The sequence below is a fragment of the Malus domestica genome, chromosome 11 (genome assembly GCF_042453785.1).
Source record: "Malus domestica chromosome 11, GDT2T_hap1".
Lineage (NCBI taxonomy): Eukaryota > Viridiplantae > Streptophyta > Magnoliopsida > Rosales > Rosaceae > Malus > Malus domestica.
In genome coordinates this window covers 6137020-6157317 of record NC_091671.1, presented here as the reverse complement: position 1 = coordinate 6157317, position 20298 = coordinate 6137020, and the positions used below count along the sequence as shown (strand labels likewise).

At 35.5% G+C, this 20298-nt stretch overlaps 3 protein-coding genes across 3 annotated transcripts; all 3 read left to right on the top strand.

The window, feature by feature from the left end:
• The first annotated feature begins 158 nt into the window (after window positions 1–158).
• LOC139189396 (stemmadenine O-acetyltransferase-like) lies at window positions 159–762 on the top strand. Its single transcript, XM_070808342.1, has 2 exons — window positions 159–367; window positions 573–762. The coding sequence occupies exons 1-2, from the start codon at window positions 159–161 to the stop codon at window positions 760–762; spliced, it is 399 nt and encodes a 132-aa protein (XP_070664443.1).
• Window positions 763–1295: 533 nt separating this feature from the next.
• LOC139189395 (uncharacterized) lies at window positions 1296–2939 on the top strand. The gene is made up of 2 exons (XM_070808341.1): window positions 1296–1877; window positions 2442–2939. Exons 1-2 carry the CDS (start codon window positions 1296–1298, stop codon window positions 2937–2939), a joined length of 1080 nt encoding a protein of 359 aa, XP_070664442.1.
• A 12880-nt stretch (window positions 2940–15819) lies between these two features.
• Window positions 15820–17978, top strand: LOC103447645 (probable 2-oxoglutarate-dependent dioxygenase AOP1). The gene is made up of 3 exons (XM_008386832.4): window positions 15820–16273; window positions 16931–17258; window positions 17469–17978. Exons 1-3 carry the CDS (start codon window positions 15897–15899, stop codon window positions 17715–17717), a joined length of 954 nt encoding a protein of 317 aa, XP_008385054.3. The 5' UTR covers window positions 15820–15896; the 3' UTR covers window positions 17718–17978.
• The last annotated feature ends 2320 nt before the right edge of the window (window positions 17979–20298 follow it).

Below are 20298 nucleotides of genomic sequence, written 5' to 3'. Positions count from 1 at the left end.
ACTGCAACGACGAGGGCATTCACTTTGTTGAAGCTCAAGTGCTCAACTGTACGCTTTCCGATGTTCTTAAAAACCCTAACCTTGCTCAGGTCAACAAGTTCTTCCCATTTGAACTCGAAAATTACCACAACGAAATTCCCAGAGGGGTCCAGCTCAACATGTTTCAGTGCGGAGGGTTTGCAATCGGCCAATGCGTGTCTCACAAGCTTGCTGACGGGTTGTCCAATTTCGTGTTCACGAACACCTGGGCCGCCACCGCACGCAGAGATCAAGCCGATATAGACCCTCCACAATTTGTGTCAGCTGCACTCTTCCCCCCACCGAAGGAGTTCGATCAGGTGGTAGCATGCCACTCACCAAAGATAAGGTAACACGGAGGTTTATTTGCAACGCTTCTGAAATAGAAACCCTCCGAGCAAAATGCCAACGGAATACCAAAAATGTTACGTCAAAACGCCCTTCCCGCGTCGAGACCTTAACCGCTTTCATATGGAATCGATTTGTGGGGCTGCAAAGGGTTGCGCTACGAATAAATTGTACCGTGTGGTCCAGACTGTGAACTTGCGTCCCAGGTTTGATCCGCCGCTGCCTCAAAACTCTTTCGGGAACATTTTTCACATTGCATTGACATCTCCGTTGCAAATTCTAAGCAACAGTTCCGATGATGAAGAATGTGATGACCGGGCGGTGCTTGGGGAGCTACGAGAAGAAACAAGCAAGATTGACAACGAGTGTATCAAGAAACTACAAGAGGGTGACTAACTCTTGCATGATATGATGAAACTAGGTAAGGACACGGCTACGTTATTTGGCTTCAGTAGTCATTGTGGGTTTCCACTCTATGAGAATGATTTTGGTTGGGGGAGGCCTACGTGGGTGGGTCACCGGCACTGGTTTACAATAACTTAGTGGTTTTCAGGGACACCAAAGAGGGTAATGGAATAGAGGCATATGTTAGCTGTTGGAAGGTTAACCCAAATTTCAGTTACAAGAAAGAGTCATAAATCAGGGATAAGAAAGGATAGAAGTTCTAGAGTTGTGATGTTTGGAATTTCTAGAGTTAATCAAGATTTCTCTAGATGTTTCAATGTTTAAAGAACCTTATAATTACCTAAATAAATGATGATGTATTGTAGTGGCTATAAAAGCCATGTAGTGTAATGAGTTTTGTGTGAGAAAACGAAATCAGAAATTAGAAGTCTTTTCAAGTTTAAAAACCTCTCCGCTCTCCTACATTTCTCTATCCCTCTTCCTCCTACAAATTGGTACCAGAGCCAGGTTGAAGTTTTGTCAATATGGCGAATGCAAATGAAAATGGTCACAACTTGGCTTCACTAATTCCTCGATTTGGTGGTGATAATTACGACTACTGGAGCAACAATATGAAGGTGTTGTTGAAGGCTTTGGAGCTATGGAATATTGTTGAAACAGGCTACGAAGAGACGGATAACGAAGCTGCGTTAACTCAAGCACAGATGAATACTTTGAGGGAAAACCGAAAGAAGGACAGCAAGGCACTCTTCCACATCTATCAAACCATTGAGATGCAAGTATATGAAAGAGTTGCGAAAGCCGAGAATGCAAAGCAAGCATGGGATATGATCGAGAATGCCTACAGAGGTAAGGAGAAGGTAAAGAAGGTTCGTCTGCAATCTTTAAGGAAAGAATTTGAAAAGTTGGAGATGAAAGAAGATGAGACAATCAATGACTACTTTATCAAAGTTACCTCAATCGTTAATCAAATGGCTTCAAATGGGGAGATTCTCGAAGATGCAAGAATTGTTGAGAAAATTCTCCGTAGCTTACTGGCGAAATTCGATTATGTTATGGCTGCCATCGAAGAGTCAAATGATATTTCAACTTTTTCTATGGAAAAGGTACAAGGAAAATTGAAGCCCATGAGATCAAAATTAATTTGAGGAATCTTCCTGCTACTCAACCGGATCAAGCACTCAAGTCTCAAGTTGCAACTACGGGAGGCAATGGCAATCAAGCTTCGAGCCCTAATCAAAGCTTCGGACGTGGAAGAGGTGGAAGAGGCGGATGAGATAGAGGAAGATATTTGAATGGCAAAGGCACTAATTCTTATGGCAATGAACGAGGCTCATCAAACAACTCCAATAATGAAGGTGAAAGAAATTTAAATTCGTACCGAGGAAGAGGATGTGTTTTTCAAAGAGGAAGAGGACGTGGCACTCCAGAATGCTACTACTGCAACAAACCTGGGCACAAGACTAGAGAATGTCGGTTCAAAAAGGCAGATGATGAAAAAACAATATGGAGCAGGCTATATGCATCAAACCAACTCTGGAGATGGTGATTATAAAGAAACTTTATTGCTTGCATGTCATGGAGATCAAATGAGTGATGCGTGGTATTTAGATAGTGGAGCTAGCAAGCATATGACAGGTAACAAAAACCTTTTTTCTGCCCTCTATAAGTTTGATCATGGTCAAGTGAGAATTGGTGATGATAGAGCCTATAAAATTGAGGGAATTGGTGAGGTGTCTTTCAAATCAAAATCTGGAACAATTGAGAAGGTTTCTGAAGTATATTATGTTCCTGGTTTGAAAAGTAATTTATTGAGTATGGGCCATCTGTTGAGGAAGGGTTATGATATTCGCCTCCGTGGTGATTTTTGTGTTCTAAAAAAAGAGGATAAATTTGTTGCCAAGGTTGGACTTGCTGCAAATAACTTGTTTCCTTTGAAGCTTCAGACAACAAAACTATCTTGCTTTGTGAGTGCTGAAAAAGAAGTCTCTAAGTTATGGCATGATAGATATGGCCATTTAAATTATGGAAGTTTGAAGTTGCTGTCAAACAAAAGAATGGTACATGGGTTGCCTCAAATTGATCCAGTGGATGGCGTTTGTGAAGATTGTCAATTTGGTAAGGTCCTCATGGTGAGCAAAGAAGCCGTTGGAGCTTATTCGTTATGACTTGTGTGGTCCACTGCCAGTAGCATCTTTTGGAGGTAATCTATATTTCATTACATTTATTGATGATTTCTCAAGAAAAGTTTGGGTCTACTTCCTCAAAGAAAAATCTGAAGCATTTCAAGCCTTTAAAGATTTCAAGGCCAAAGTTGAAAAGTTTGTAGGTTTTCAAATCAAAAGTTTGAGGACAGATCGTGGTGGAGAGTATCTCTCCAATGAATTTAAAAAATATTGCAAAGATCATGGAATAAAGCCCCAGTTGACAGTCCGATTTACACCACAACAAAATGGCGTGAGCGAAGAAAGAACCGGACAATCATGGAGATGGTGAGATGTATGCTCAAGAAGAAAAGATTGCAACAAGAACTTTGGGCAGAAGCTGTTTCCTGTGCTGCATATTTAATCAATAGATCACCAACAAAGAGTTTGAAGGATTGCTCATCTCATGAAGCATGGTATGGAGTGAAGCCGAGAGTGCAACATTTGAAGATTTTCGGTTGTGTTGCCTATTCCCATGTTCCAAAGGAGTTGAGAAACAAGCTCGACAATAAGGCAGAAAAGTGCATTTTCATTAGATATAGTGAAAGGAGCAAGGCCTACAAGCTGTACAATCCGAAGACCAAAAAGTTCTTGATCAGCCGTGATGTCCACTTTGATGAAAATGCTTTCTTTGAAGATGAAAATGGTCCAGCAAAGTTGCCTATTATGCAAGAAGAAGATGATACTTATCAATCAGAAATTGCTCCTCAATCTCTAAGAGCTACATCAAGTGATGACGACTCGCCTCCAAGAAAGTTTAGAAGTATACGAGATCTTTATAACTCCTCAGAGCAAGTAGATTTGGAGGATAATACTATATTCTTTACCTTCTTTGCTGGAGAGGATCCAATTTCATTTAATGAAGCATGTGAGGAAGAAAAATGGAAGCAAGCCATGGATGAAGAAATAAAGGCTATTGAGAAGAATGAGACTTGGGAGCTCACAAATCTGCCAACACACAAGAATCCTATTGGTGTTAAATGGGTATATAAGACAAAGAAAAATGCAGATGGGTCCATTAACAAATACAAGGCGAGACTCGTTGCAAAAGGTTATAAGCAAAAGGAAGGTGAAGATTATACTGAAATTTTTGCTCCTGTTTCTAGACTTGATACTATTCGATTGATCATCTCACTTGCTGCACAAAACAATTGGGAAATTTTTCAAATGGATGTAAAGTCTGCGTTCTTGAATGGTATCCTTCAAGAATAAGTTTATTTGGAGCAGCCACCTAGATATGTGAAGAAAGAAGAGGAAAATAAAGTTTACAAGCTTAAAAAGGCGTTATATGGGCTCAAGCAATCACCAAATGCATGGTACAACCGTATTAATTCATACTTCGAGAAACATGGTTTTCAGAAGTGTCTGTATGAACATACCCTCTATGTCAAAAGCACCTCACAAGGAAGTTTCATGGTTGTAAGTCTTTATGTGGATGATCTTATCTTTATCGGAAATGATTTGGAGTTATTGAATGGTTTTAAGCTCTCTATGATGGAAGAATTTGAGATGACAGATTTGGGCAAGCTACATCACTTTCTTGGTATTGAAGTTTCTCAATCTAAGAAAGGCATTTTCATTTCTCAAGAGAGTTATGCAAAAGAAGTTTTGAAGAAATTTGGGATGGAGAATGCAAACCCAGTAGTGACACCATGCATTACAGGCCTAAAGCTAAGCAAAGATGGTGAAGGGAGACCTATTGATTCCACCAAGTTTCGCAGTTTGGTGGGTAATTTGATGTACTTAACGGCCACAAGACCAGACATCATGTATGCAGTAAGTCTGGTGAGCAGGTTTATGGAAAAGCCACATTCAAATCATTGGGAAGCTGCAAAAAGAATTTTGCGATACATCAAAGGAACCTTTGATTATGGCATTTTTTATGAAGCAAATGTTCCAGTGAAACTTATTGGCTATACTGACAGTGATTTAGCTGGAAGTATTGATGATTGCAAAAGCACTTCAGGTTATGTCTTTAGTCTGGGAAGTGGCGTGATTTCTTAGAGTTCGAGGAAGCAACCGATTGTTGCCCTCTCTACAACGGAAGTGGAGTACATAGCTGCCTCTTTTGCAGGATGTCATATAGTTTGGCTACTTGGCATTTTGGGGAGTCTGATGCATAAAAAAAAGGGTCCAACCACTTTGTTATGTGACAATAGCTCAACCATTTCAGTCTCAAAAGATCCTGTTCTACATGGGAGAACAAAGCACATCCGCATCCGCTTTCATTTCCTAAGGGAGCTTGTTAGTGAGGGAATTATACAGCTAAAGTATTGCAAAACAGATGAACAGATGGTAGACGTGTTCACAAAACCGCTTGGTGGACAAGGGTTCAAGCGAGATGTTGCAAGATTAGGAATCAAAAGAAAATTTGGTTTAAGGGAGGCAATGTTGGAAGGTTAACCCAAATTTCAGTTACAAGAAAGAGTCATAAATCAGGGATAAGAAAGGATGGAAGTTCTAGAGTTGTGATGTTTGGAATTTCTAGAGTTAATCATGATTTCTCTAGATGTTTCAATGTTCAAAGAACCTTATAATTACCTAAATAAATGATGATGTATTGTAGTGGCTATAAAAGCCATGTAGTGTAACGAGTTTTGCGTGAGAAAAAGAAATCAGAAATTAGAAGTCTTTTCAAGTTTAAAAACCTCTCCGCTCTCCTACATTTCTCTATCCCTCTTCCTCCTACATTAGCTTGGAGGAGAAGGTCATGGCCAAATTCGAATGTGATAGCCAGTTGCTCTCTTATGTTTCTCCAACTGGTCGGGTGCTCATGAATTATGGAAATTAAATGTTAATGTTTGTGTTATTCAAGTTTTAGTATTTCTTCCACCTTTTATTCCATTAATGAAATTGTTTATTACTCATTCGTTCTATATGTTATTTTCCTGCAATATAAAAAGTTAATGTTTCAATGTATTAGATATTCCATGACCTGGCGACCATAGTTTTTGGGTGATAAAAGTATTGTTAGTGCTAACATGAGTCTTCATGAGGTGCGTAGTTAAAGAAAGTTTTTTTTTTGTTTGTTTTGTTTTTATAACTTTAATCTTTAAAAAAGATTGAAATTTAATAAAAATCTAGTGTTAAATTACATATTAATTATAGTCTATTGATCGTGTGAGGTGATGGGGTGGTTCGGAGGGCCACTTGTTGGCTTCAATCTTTCAAGGAAGCAAATTCCACACCCAAGGGAGTTAGGCAATCTCACCGGATCAAGTAGAGCGTTCCAACAGAAGGAGAAATTTTTAGTTGTGACAGGAACATAAGTGGTACACCACGTATTTTAATAAGAATTATGAAAAAAATTATTTATTAAATTATTAACTTTTTAACACGTATATCCCACAATTTGTTTAACAATACATGGTGTATCGTCCCGTATACCAATCACGATGAAAACTCTCTCCAACGGAGGGCTGGGTTAAAGTAAAAGTGGATGGTGCTACGAAGCTTGGTGAAAATCTGGGTGGGGGAAGGTGGGAGTGGGATCGGTGTTTCAAGTGGAGTTATTAGGCCATCTCCAACCGAAAGGTCCAGAGGGTCAGAGGGCCGAAAATAGCCTTAAAACCGTCTCCAACCGAGGGCTAGGCCAGAGGGCTCTGAAATCTGGGAGGGCCCCACGGGATCGGAGAGGGCTGGAGGGCTGGAGGGTTGGCTGCTTTCGGCCGGCCAGCCAGCCCCGGGCTGGCTATTTTTTTTTTAATGTTTTCCTATTGCTGTCGGTTATAACCGACAGCATTAAAGAGTTTTTTTTTAATAGTTCTACTATTAGTGTCGGTTATAACCGACACTAATAGTTTGAATGTTTTTTAATATAACGGCTAGTAGCCGTTGTATTATTAGGCCTTTTTTTTTAATGAATTTAAACTTTTTTTTTCCCTTTTTTTTTCCTTTTCATATGAATCAAATTTTGTTTCATATTTTTTTCAATTCTATTTTACAAAATTTTGTTTCATATTTTTTTTTAAATTCTATTTTTTTCCTATAACTTCTATTTTACAAAATTTGATTCATATTTTTTTTCCTATAACTTCTATTTCACAAAATTTGTTTCATAATTTTTTTCAATTCTATTTTTTTCCTAGGCCATTTATACAACATTAAATTAAATTAAGTAACATGAAACAACATTAAACAATATGAAATAACATTAAATAACATTAACCAACATACAAATTATACAACATAAAAAAACATTTAACAACATGAAACTTAAACAACATTTTTAAAAACATTTAACAACATAAAACTTAAAAGCCTACTCCATGCTTCTTTTGGCCCAAAGATGTGCAACAAGATCATGTTGTAGGTACGTATTTGTGGCACGAGAACGTATCATTCTATAACGCCTCATATACTCATTTATAGAGATACTACCAGTTCTTGGATTGAAAGGCAAATTAGGCCCATCATATATTTTTGCTAGAGCCCTTCTTGACCTATTTGGATCTTCTTGGTCATCATCGGACTCTCCATCAATATACTCATCTCGCTCATCCTCCACTATCATATTGTGTAATATGATGCAAGGCATCATGATGGAGTTCAAATTTTTTCGACTCCACCCTCTTGCCGGTTCGCTGATAATCTTCCACCGTGCTTGTAGAATACCGAAAGCTCTCTCAACATCTTTCCGGTATGCCTCTTGGTGTAAGGTAAACAACTTTTCTGCATCATTCCTAGGGTTTGGAATTGCTTGGACAAGTGTCGCCCACTTTGGGTAGATGCCATCTGCCAAGTAATACCCCATATTGTATTCACGGTTGTTGATGTAGTAGTCAAGTTGAGGTCCTTTACCTTACGTCAAGTTATTGAAGAGGGGTGAACGCCCAAGAACTGTAATGTCATTTTGGGATCCAGGGACTCCAAAGAAAGCATGTCAGATCCATGTGTCATATGAGGCAACTGCTTCTAACACAACAGTTGGCTTTCTCGACCTTCCGCTAAAGCTTCCTTGCCATCCAGTGGGACAGTTCTTCCAATCCCAATGCATGCAGTCTAATGACCCTATCATGCCCGGAAACCCACGGTCTTCAGCTTTGTGAAGGAGTCGATTCAGATCTTCTTGATTTGGCTCTCGGAGGTACTCGTCTTTGTAAACCTGAACAATTGTGTTACAAAATTCTTCAAGAATATCAAGGCATGTAGACTCAGACATACCATGGGTTTCATCCATCGAATCAGCTGAGGAGCCATATGCCATCATTCGGAGTGCAACAATAACCTTCTGATGAGGTGAGAAACCAGGGCGGCCTGCTCTGTCCCGCTTCTGTCGAAAGTATGGATTGACCTGCTGGACATCACGAAGTAAACGCTCGAAGACATGACGCCTCATCCGGAAGCGACGTTTGAAATCCTCTTCTGTGTACACCGAGTCGGGGTTGAAGTAGTTGTTCATCAGATTGGCATGCGCCATCGCTCTGTTTCGTGGTTTGTAAGAGCGACCAGCAACAGAGCCACCCCATTGAGGTTGTTCCTCAGTTGGCTGACACACCATGGCCGCAGCCATGGCTGCTGCCATGTTTTGTGTGTTGCGCCTTACTTGAACTTCTTCATCTGACTTCTCATCTTCTCGTCTCATTTGCGCCCATTTTGCTTCCAATTTGGAATTGGATGAGGACTCCTAATTGGAATTGGATGAAGATCCAAAGTTGGAATTCATTACAAACTTGAATTGAAAAGAGATTGAATTGCAAGAGATTGAATTGAAATAGATTGAATTTAAAGTTGTGTGAATTATAGCCCAATATCCACCCTATTTATAGCAAAAAAATTTCAAATCCAACGGCTAGCTGACGTCAGCATGATGTCAGCTACCAACGGCTAGCTGACATCATGTTGACGTCACCTAGCCGTTAGATTTGAATTTAAATTGTAGTTTTTAAATAATAAATTATGTTTGGCCCTATGGCCCTTTGGCCCTCGGTTGGAGACGGTTTTTTATGACAAGGCTAAAACGAGCCCTTTGGCCCTCTGATCCTCAGTTGGAGACGGAGGCAAGTATGGTCATGTACTGTTAATTAAAATATTAATATCTTGAGGAATCTTGGAGGGCCAGAGGGCTCAAACGAGCCCTCTAGCCAGCCCTCGGTTGGAGATGGCCTTAGCCGTGCTGGCAGGTGTGAGGCTTGCACATCAACTCGGGGTCCACCAAGTTGTGGTGGAGAGTGACTCATCCCAAGCTGTCGCTCCCATCTGTAACCCACTCTGGGAGGCTGTCTGCGATGGGTCTTATAGCACAAGACGTCACTCAAGTTGCGCGCCTTCTTCACCCTACGGACTACGGAGTTCCTGCACACCCCTCGAACATGTAATGGTGTTGCTCATAGGTTGGCCAAGTTTACTATTTTAATTGGCAATGGACTAGTTTGGTTTGAGAATCCTTCTGATGTTATTTAGGACCTTCTTGCCCAAGATTTGATTAATTTCTTTTTGCAGTCAATAATATATTGACTTTCCTTAAAAAAAAAAATATATATATATATATATATATATTAATGTACATAAATGTTAGTATAGAATTGTATATACCGAAATGTATGCACTGAAATATATTATATTAATTATTGTACCTAAATGTGTGTATCGAAATGTATCTATCGAAATGTTAGTACCAAAATGTATAATATTGAATTAATAGACCGAAATGTTTGTACTGAAATATATGTACGAATGTGTGTACCAAAATGTATTATATTGAATTAATATAGCTAAATGACGAAGACAAAGTATATTGAAATATATTGCATAACAAACATTAGTTTATTTAAATTTTTACAACAAAATATATTATGATGAATGAAATGAAAATGAAAATTATAATTATAATGAACACGCATGTAAATACTCTAATTAAGTTCAACATATTGGCATTTTCCAAGCTACATTATTGCAATTATTCAAGTTTTCCACTATTTAGATCCAAGTACTTTCTGGAAATTATTCAGGTGACCAAAATACTTCAGAGTTTTTTTGTTTCCTCATATGTTCTATGTTACAAATTGAAAAAAAAATAGAAGTTGTTAATGTAAATCATGACATTTTAAGTGAAGATGAGGAAATAAAATGTAATTATTGTGGAGCAGTTTTCTTAACTGCTAAAAGAAACTGAATAGTTTCTTCAATCGATTCTCATATGCATTTAATAAGATATGTTAAAAACAAACATATGTTAATCCACCAATTTAAGTGTACCACAAGGAGAAAAAATAAATTTTCAATTGCTCATCAATAATTAAAATTGACATATGTAGACGAAAGTAGACTTTCCGAATTGCTCATTTCACATTTTTATGAAGTTGATCACAATAAACTCTTCTACCACAATTCTTAGCCTACAAATAATGTGATTGTTTTCATCCTATTGTAAATGGAAATATAAACCTTCATTCTGATGAATTGTAAATTGAGAGAAAAAATGCATAAAAGGACAAAGGATTTATAAGATCTAAAAAAGTATAGAAAAATGAGTAGCAATGCATATGTACTGAATTCCAAGTCAAAAAATAAAAATTTTATTGTGTGGGCAGTTAGACCTAGAGAACTGATTGATATACCTAAAAAACAATCACCTGAACAATAAGTAGAAATGATCAAAGATAAAAGAAACAACGTCCATGGAACATTGCAAAAGAGCTCGTAGCTCAGTTAGTCAAGAGAAAAAAAGAGAAGGAAACCAACTCATCATTGCTATAAACATGAAATCAAAATTCAAGGGAAACCGTCGTAGAAAACCAACAAATTACTTGCTTGGTAAAAGAATAGGTTTTGGGGGGTTGCCAACAAAGTTGACGTGGGTTTTGCGAGAGAGCAATCCCAAATCTTAGCATCTTCAAATGAGATGTCAAATATAGTATGTCAAAATTTTATTTGATGGCTGATGTGGCAAGTTGAATACAAGTGTTAAATTTTCTTCTTTTCCAATACATGTGTCAAATATTTATTTTATTATTTTATTGGGCCTAGAGTTACATTAACTATTAAAAAATAATCAAAATTAGTTTTAGTTTTTATTCTGTTGGTTGTTAATGAGACCCATGCATTAAAAATTAAATTAAATATATTTGACTCCTTCTTTGTTTGCTGTAAAAAAAGGCAGCTAGAAAGCAATGATTCAAATGACTCACATGTCACATCATATATGACATATCCATTGGAGAACACTTAAATATCTTTTAATCCTATTTGACATATTTGACATCTCCTTTGAAGATGGTCTTACTTTGTCAAAGGCTTAGAGAATTACAAATTCAATAAATTAAAAAAAATTTAAAACTATAACTTTAAAAACAAATAAATAAAACAATTTGTAATCGAATTACAGGACAAATTATCAATGCCTCTTCGAGTTTTACATCAGTTTTTTTTTTTTTTTTTTTTTTACAGTAGAATCAGAAAATTGAAAGAAAAAAAACAATACAATTAATTTTTACATTAGCTTAGGTTACTCAGTTATCCGTGTAAGATTTCAATTAAAAACAAACAAGGGACGGATCAAAAACATATTTTGCTGTTAAAAGTTGAAATAAAATATTTTAGAAAATAATTCAAATCCATGCAGAATATAAAAGAAATGAAGTACAAAAAATATTAGAAAATATTGTTTCATTGATAAAAGATGACAAAGTTGCTCAATGCAACACCGAAAGGAAAATATAAAAAAATTTAAAATGACAATTGACAAAGTTTGCCTAAGTGTATCGCCTTAACCTCGTGTTGATTTCCTTTAGCATGGCTTGTAAAACCCAAGAAATAGTGTAATCGGTATACGAGATGATACATCATGTGTCATTATACAAATTGTGGTATATATATTTTAAAAAGTTAATAACTTAAAAAATAAAATTTATCACCACTTATATAAAAATAAGCGGTGTACCATCTATATTCTGATCACAATAAAAAGTTTATCGTAAAACCCACCACAAATTGTGTTTTTGGTCAATTTTCTTAAGAAATTTTTCATTGTGACAGAAACATGAATGATACACAACGTGTTTTTATATAAGTGGTAAGAATTTGTCAGTCAATTGATAGTTACTAGTGTAGTCGCCTGTCGTGCCGGAGGCAGGTTTACAAATGTCCATATTCATCTCTTTTCTCTAGGTTTCTAAATTATCCAGCGCCTTTGTTGAAGAAACTAGCTCAGCTCAAGGTGAATCGTTGTACTTTACTGACTCTGTGTAGAAAACCGTGTAAAACTTAACTTAGTTGACAATGACCTGAGACCGAAACCGTTCGGTCATAACATACATCGTCGTTTGATTCTCTTTTTTTTTGGGAAATTTTATTAAAATCCATCTAACATCTTTCTATACCCAATTTAAATTTTAAATATTAATTGTCTATTTTACCTTATTACATAATTACTATTAAATACAAAATGAAATTAATAATAAAAATCAAATTTATCAATAAGTCCACATACTATAACTAAACCCTAACATCACTCTTTATTTATCCTACGTTTATTCCGACTAAAACCCTAATAGCTCTGATAGAGAAAGACAAGCTTCTTTTCTATGAATGGATGGTGATTTTAAAGTTTTTAATCCTCCAACTAAGGTATGACTCGATTTATGGATATTTTGTTTGTTTGCTTCTTCTTTTGATTAAATTTCATACTTTTTATATTATATTGTATTTGTTTCTCTATGTTGTCTATATGCGCCCCAAAACACCAGTGCAAGGACTTTTGATTAGTACTGCAAAGACATAAAACTTGATTCTTTGTGCAAATAAAGATTGCTCAACCTTAACCACGAACTAGCGGGTGGCATGTCTTGCACCTTTTTTATTCGAAATAGCTTCACTTTGTTTATTAACATAGCAGCAAAACACTCAGCCCTATGTCACTTCAAAGTTTTTTAAAAGTACATGAAAATGCTCGATTTAAAAAGGACTAAGTTGGAGCTTGCATAACATTCTCTTGGCAAATTCAAGTCTATGGAATGATTTTTAGATCCCAAGTCCATGGATGGGTTGTGGTAACAGAAAAAGAAAAAAAAAAGCCATGGAAATGCTAGTTCTATCCGGCAGATGCAATTATAGGGGGCAAATGATGCCTCTTTGAAAAAAAAACATTCAATTAGAGATGTTATTTTATAAAGAGAATGAGTGTAAAGATAATTTTACATTTTGAATTGGGTTTAAGAGGGTAGTTTAGGTAATAAATTTAAGTTTAAAGATATATTAATTATTTAATAAAAAACAATATAAATGAAGAGAATAAATTAGATATAAAAAATGTTAAATGAGTTCTAATAAAATTTCCCTTCTTTTTTGTTTTGCTTGTATTTGTTCCTTGAAGTGTGCAAAATCCACTTTACCTCATCAAAAGGCATTTTGACCAAATTTGGCGGATTTGACGACAGGAAGTAAAACAGATCGCTTCAACATGGTTTAGAGGGAGCTATCCAGCTGTGTTACATGTGGTCTATGGGCCACAAGAAATGACACTAGGCAGAATATTCCCTACCAAGTCTTCCTATTCTTCCTGCTGCTACGGCTGCTTGTGAGCAAGAGTTCTCCCCAAAACCGGGTTTTTGTTATAGGTAAGTTGAGTAAAAAAGTGTTGGAATCGAAGTGACATTAGTTAAGAATTTCAAGTAAATATATGATGATTTGTAAGCGGATAGTGTTACAGAGATTGAATTTGTAGAAAAAATTTATAAAGTAAATAATATAGAAATTGATGATTGAATTATTATTTAAGTATTGGTAAACATGCTTATTTTTTACTTGTGACACATCATTTAATTTGTAAATTTTATCTACAAATTTAATCTCCATAGCATCACCCTTTGTAAGCATGGTGTTATAAGTTTTTCTTTCAAGTCTTTCCTCTTCCTCAAAGTCACATGAAGCCCCATTTTTTTGTATACCTAATAATCAAAGATTAGTTGTCATTCATTTTAAGTTTAATATTGAAGCTTGAGATTAAACTATTAAAAGCATATACATTTATTTTCCAACTTAATATCAAATCAAAAGGCGAGTCACCATGTATTCTCTTTTTATTTTAAGAAAAAATTGGAAAGAATACAATAACTTTATTTCTCGAATATCCAAAGATATGCGGCTTTTAAGCCAAAATGGTCATTAAGATTGGCATAACTCCTCACTTTAGTCATTGATAGGGAAAATTTGATAGAAGTCGTCCATGAGTTTGTCAACAGTAAATTATTTTAGTCATTATGTGAAAATTTTGTTGATATTCTTTTAGCTTTTGCATTATTGGATAAAACTTTGCAATTATTTCACGTAAACCTAAGAAATTGCCACTAGAGACTTCATAAGGTCTTTCATTTGTTCCACGAAACGTTAAATTACAGATGACAAACCATTTCACAACAACAATAATTCTAAGTATCACTTGTTTTCAATGCTGTATCTCTTTCTTGATTCTCATTTGGAATTCTTTGTCAATTGCGTGATTTTTTGTGAATTTGCTTAACATAATTTTCTATCAAATTTACAAACGTCTCATTCTTTTTGGAAAAAAAAAATTATTAAGAGATTCTCTTAAACTTTCAGAAATTTCGTTATCATTTTTTTTTCTTCATATTATTATAGAGTTGTTTCCCGTAGACATGAATTTAATAATTTGTTGCAAAAATTACTTACACACAATATAACAAAAATTTCTAATAAAAAATATAATTCGAATATATATCATATATCATAAAAAGCACTAACTGACTAACATATTATATATATATATATATATTTTTTTTTTTCAAACATATATTATATATCATAGAAAGCACTAACATATACTAAAAATCGATAAAACTGAAAGAAAAAAAAATGGGTTTGACCTGAAATTCCAGATTGTTACCGTTGCAGGTGGAATGAAAGGGACATCTGGCATCGCCACCGTGCTGGATATTCCATGTTTGAATGCAAAATGGGTGTTCCGTGTTCGACTTGAATACTGGAACTCGAGAATTTCGAAGCGGCAATTAAGACCGGAAGACGAAGAGAGGAATGTGGGTGTGCGGACTGTATCAAAATAATTTTTTTTAATCCATTTTAGGCTCTGGACAGGGACCTGTTAGTATTGGGCTTGCCGGCTTGGGTCGGCCCTGTTCGTCAGGCAATGTTTTTTAGGGGGTGTCCTATTTTCTGGTAGTGATAGTTTTTTATATTTAATTTATGGTTTTAAAATGCAGGGTGGTGCCACTTAGTATTAAGGTCAAGTGATATTCTGATAGGATCCATTCCGTAGGAATGGAGAAGAAAAGAAAAATGCAAGGAAAGTAAGAAATAAAATAACAATTCTTTTCATTCATGCATTTCCCAAATGGTGAAAGGAGGCTTATATACAACCCTAGCAGAGGAATGCCCAGATGGGAACACATCTCTATCCTCATAACCGTTGGATGAAGCCAACTACTACAAAGATAAGACAAAATACCATAAAGATATAAACCCAATAACTAGGATCCTAACATATTTATCTTCACTTGTAAGTGAGAGGTTTTAAGTTTGATTCTCGCCAAATGTGAGTTTGAACCACTTTATTGCTAGCCCATTGTGAGGCTAAACCCACTCCCTTCCCCTTAGTCCATTGTTTGGTAAGAATCGAACCTAAAACCACTCGCTTGTAAGTATCGAACCTAAAACCTCTCTTTTATAAGTAAATACAAGACTGTAGTACTAACTACTAAGCGGCCGCAGGTGAGGAATTAAATTATGGTTTTAATTCTGTGTTGAACATTCTGAGCAGTCTAAGTTCGACTAATTAAGCATTAGCATGACATAGTTGTCAAATCATCTAAACAAAACAAACATCATATGGCTATATATTTGTCTGAAATGTTCAAGTATTCATCATCTCTTTATTTACAAAGATATATCAGTCCAGTAATTTCCCAAACGCTAGCTAGCCAAAATCGATATAGTTCAAGTGAGACGATGGTGTCGAAAACTCAGCCTAAGGTGGTTCCTGTTGTAGACTTATCCGATGAAAACTTGAAGCCTGGAACAGATGCATGGCTCTTGGCATGCAAACAAGTCCAGCATGCACTAGAAGAGTACAGCTGCTTTGAAGCTGTTTACAATAAAGCTACTTTGGAAATTCACAACTCTATCTTTTCTGCGATAAAAGAACTTTGTGATCTTCCATTGGAAACTAAAATGCAGAAGGCCAGTGATAGGCCTTTCCACCACTATTTTGGCCAACTTCCACTCAATCCTCGCTATGAGACCTTGGGCATTCAAGATCCAGCATCCTTAGAAGGAGCTCAACGCTTCACAAGTATCATGTGGCCAGCAGGAAATGACCGTTTTTGGTAAGGAAAATGCTAGAGGGACTACATGTTTGTACCACATTGATGTATCATCTAATGTGCTAAGTGATGTATACATGTCACATCAATTAATGAGTTTATCTCAAGTTGGTTGTATAATTAAATCACTTATCATATGATGGGTACATCAATATGATATAACTCTATGATCTCCTTATTACTCTTTTCGGTAATTGATTACTCAGTCCAAAGTTTTCCTTTTTTATGCATGTATATATGGGCCTGTTGAGGAATGCTAAAGAGCACTCCTAGTTGCATTTGTCATAAAAATTTACGTGTTTTCAAGTTCTAGAAATGCTTTTGGAAAGACAGTTGTCAAATGATTCTTCAGGAGGTCATTCATGAAGAAGCATTTAGATTTTGAATAAACTAATGAAAACACTTTTAGGTTTCTAGCATAAAAACACTTATAAGCATAACTACTTCTAACAAAAGCAGTCTCAAACAAGTTGTATATCGCTAGACTTATGCTAGCAGATTAAATTCAGATCAAACGTTTAGTGAAGAATCAACTTCATCAATGATATGAATTTAATTTCTAACAATAGAAGCATAGTATACTATATAAACTATGGTAATTAAAAGAGCATAAATATATAAATTGCGTCTAATTAACATTGTGTTTGTTCTTTGAACTAGTGAAAGTGTTCATTCCTTCTCAAAGGTGGTGGTAGAATTGGATCAAATGGTGAAACGAATGGTGTTTGATGCTTATGGTGTGGGGAGGCTTTATGATTCTTACAAGGCATCAACCACTTACCAGCTTAGATGCATTAATTATAAATCACAACTTACGAATGAGACTACTGATGTGGGACTGATTCCTCACACGGACAAGAATTTCACATCCATACTACACCAAAATGATGTCGGTGGTCTGCAGATCAAAACAAAGGATGGCGAGTGGATTGAGGCTGCACCTTCTTCACCTTCATCATTTCTAGTGTTGGCATCCGATTTATTCATGGTGGGTCACTTTCACATACCGTGCCGTTCTAGCTTAGATTGTTGTATTGCAACTTGTTCTTTTACAAAACGAAATTCTAAACTGCTTTATTAGTTTATGGGAAAGTGGATTCAAACTTGGGTGTAAGGGGAAGAACGCAAACTGCACTAAGTAACGTAACTCACACTTTTGCTTTCTTTTTTTTTCTTTTTCTCTATTTTCATTTTGTAGGCATGGAGTAACGACCGAATATCCGCCTGTGAGCATCAAGTCGTCCTGAAAGAGAAGAAAGCAAGATATTCACTGGCATTATTCTCATATATAGGTGATGGAGTTGTGCAGGTACCTGAAGAGTTTGTTGATGACAAACACCCCTTAAAATATAAGCCATTTGGTCATTTCGATTACCTTCGTTTCTACGAAACTGATGAGGAGGCCCGGAAATCTAAGAATCCTATCAAAGCCTACTGTGGTGTTTAAGATCTCTTTTGATCTGAGAAGAGAGAGGCACCCTTACTGTTACTTTGTTGTCTTCGTTTCGTTTCTTGCTGCAGTTTCTCTACTGCACGTAATATTACGCTTTGACCGTTTCTTTGCTATTGAATAAAGAAAGTTGTGTGTGGGAAATATGTTGAATACCCACTTTGTAATGTTATGGTTATGGTTATGGTAATGTAATAATTTTCAATGAGTACAAAAATATGCAATATCACAAATAAAAGCTTTTAAGATGAACTAAAATATTTCTCTAAAGTTCTTTGAGTTTGATGGTACGTAATATTTTGTCAACATAGACACCTTATTGTTGAAACCAAAATGTTCTAACTTTTCAAGCATGTTTACAACTTTTTGGCATGAAACTTTAAACACTTTCACGCTGTCATCCTCAAGATTATCACATTCTTCTTCTTGCCTAATTACAACAATGATTTCTTCTTCAGTAAAAGCGTAGACAACTTGTTGCTCATTTGGATGATTTAGAGATATACATTAATATCCACTTGATTAGCATAGACAACGGGTATCAAGGAACAACGACTTGGAGTACAAGTGAAGAAAGTATATATGTGCAAGAAATAAAACACTTGGCGCCCAAAGAATCCTATTTAGGAAATTCAACATTCATTAAGGATAATTAAGTAAATAAATAATATTTTTAACTCCACCTGTATCAAGTAATAACCTATGTAAAGTTATAAAATTAGTATGGTCCTAACTTTATGACGTTGTAGACGTTTTATTGTACATATTTTTTAATAAAAAAATTTCATAAACAAAGAAAGAAATAATTAACCACCCACAACGTGGGTTTAAAGATTCAATAAAAAATGTAAAATTGCTATTTTGTCCCTATTTTGTTTGGGTAATTGTTCATTGTTCTTCTCTATTAAAGTGAGGGCATTGTATGAATATCGATCATATTTACCGATTCACTACAAAACTGCCGAAACCCATTGTAGATTTCAAACTTTTGAACTCTTTTGGAGAAATTTTTCTCTATTTTCAACTAAATGTAGACGAGTTGATATACCCACCCCATTGCAAATTTCTGTAATTTTTGTTGAAGCCAACCTATATCGACATCGATATGTCTATTGATATTTTCATAAATTTGCATATCGATATTTCCACATATATTAATATTTTAAACACTGCTTACAAGTTATTTTTTATTTCCTTCTAAGACCAAATTTCTTAGTTGAAACGATGCAATGAATTTGAAGGTATAAAGTTTCCCTACTCATAAAAGGAACAAAAGTAAATGTTCCCTTCCCCCAAATTATTAGTCAGATGAAATAGCAAGGTTACTTGCCAAAAACTGTAATAAGAAATCCAATAAAATAAAAACAAATACAGGAGGATAAACCCTACGCTCACAATGCAAAGATTACTTGGACCCGAGGAGATTACAGAAACTTAACTAAATTCAGTCTTAAAATTGACACAAATTGAGGTGATACATGCACGTCTACTGGCGTACCTACGCTATGCCAAATATGCTTTTAAGGGTAATATTAAGTAAATCAAATTTATATAATTAAGTTGGCCAAGAATGAAAGAAATGCAATATTGATTAATTATATCGGCCTCAAGAGAAAAACTTGGTGTCCTCGGTGACTCAGTCGATAATACATTGTTAATTTATGTGAAAGAATGCCTACGCATGTAACTTTATTGTTTGCTTTCAGTACGTAGGAAAAGAGGGAATGACTACGTGCATGGACATTTACGTATAAAAAGTGAGAGAGTTATTTTACTCGCGCGTTGTACAAGTCATCTTTTCTTTCCATCTAAGATTGTGTTTAGTAAACCACAACCTAGTGGCTCAGTGGTAAAGAACGAATTGCGATGTTTCATTCAAATTAAAAACTAGAGGTCTTTGGTTTGAAATCCGATGCTGGTGTGAAAACTAAACTTGTGGCCAGAGGGAGGCTGAAATGCCAATGTGAGTCTTCCCGGTCCCTTATGAATAACCGTGGTTTGCCATCAATTATCCTCCTTATTTAAAAAAAAAAAAAAAAGAAAAGAAAAAGAAGATTGTGTTTAGTATGCAGGAAAAGAGAGTTCCACCTCTAAAAAAAGCCCCGTATTGGAGAGGCCTAAACTTGGGAAATCGGGAGGATTTTTTTTAATAAATAGTCCAAAGAGAGGTAGGTTCTTGGAATTCTTATCTAATAAATTGACCCACATTGAGGTGATACGTGCACAAACGAAATCTAGCTCTGAAGAGATGTCTGGGGTATCTTCAGAAAACGAAGATAAAGATGAAGATGTTGATCGTGACGGAGAACATGACGTTATTTGCATCGAATCTTTGATTTACCAGAGGTATATCGGTCTTGGAGAAATTAGGTTATCATCCTTATTTTTATTACTCCATTGTTTAAAATTCTATTCATTTTCAAATTTTGATCAAGGTCTTTGGATATTAATAACATTATTAATTATTTCAATAATAAATAAAAAAATTCTAAATATATTCATTTAATTTTAAAAATGTTACAATTAGTATATTTATATTTATGACTAAATTTTTTATCTTATATTTTTAGTTTTAGTT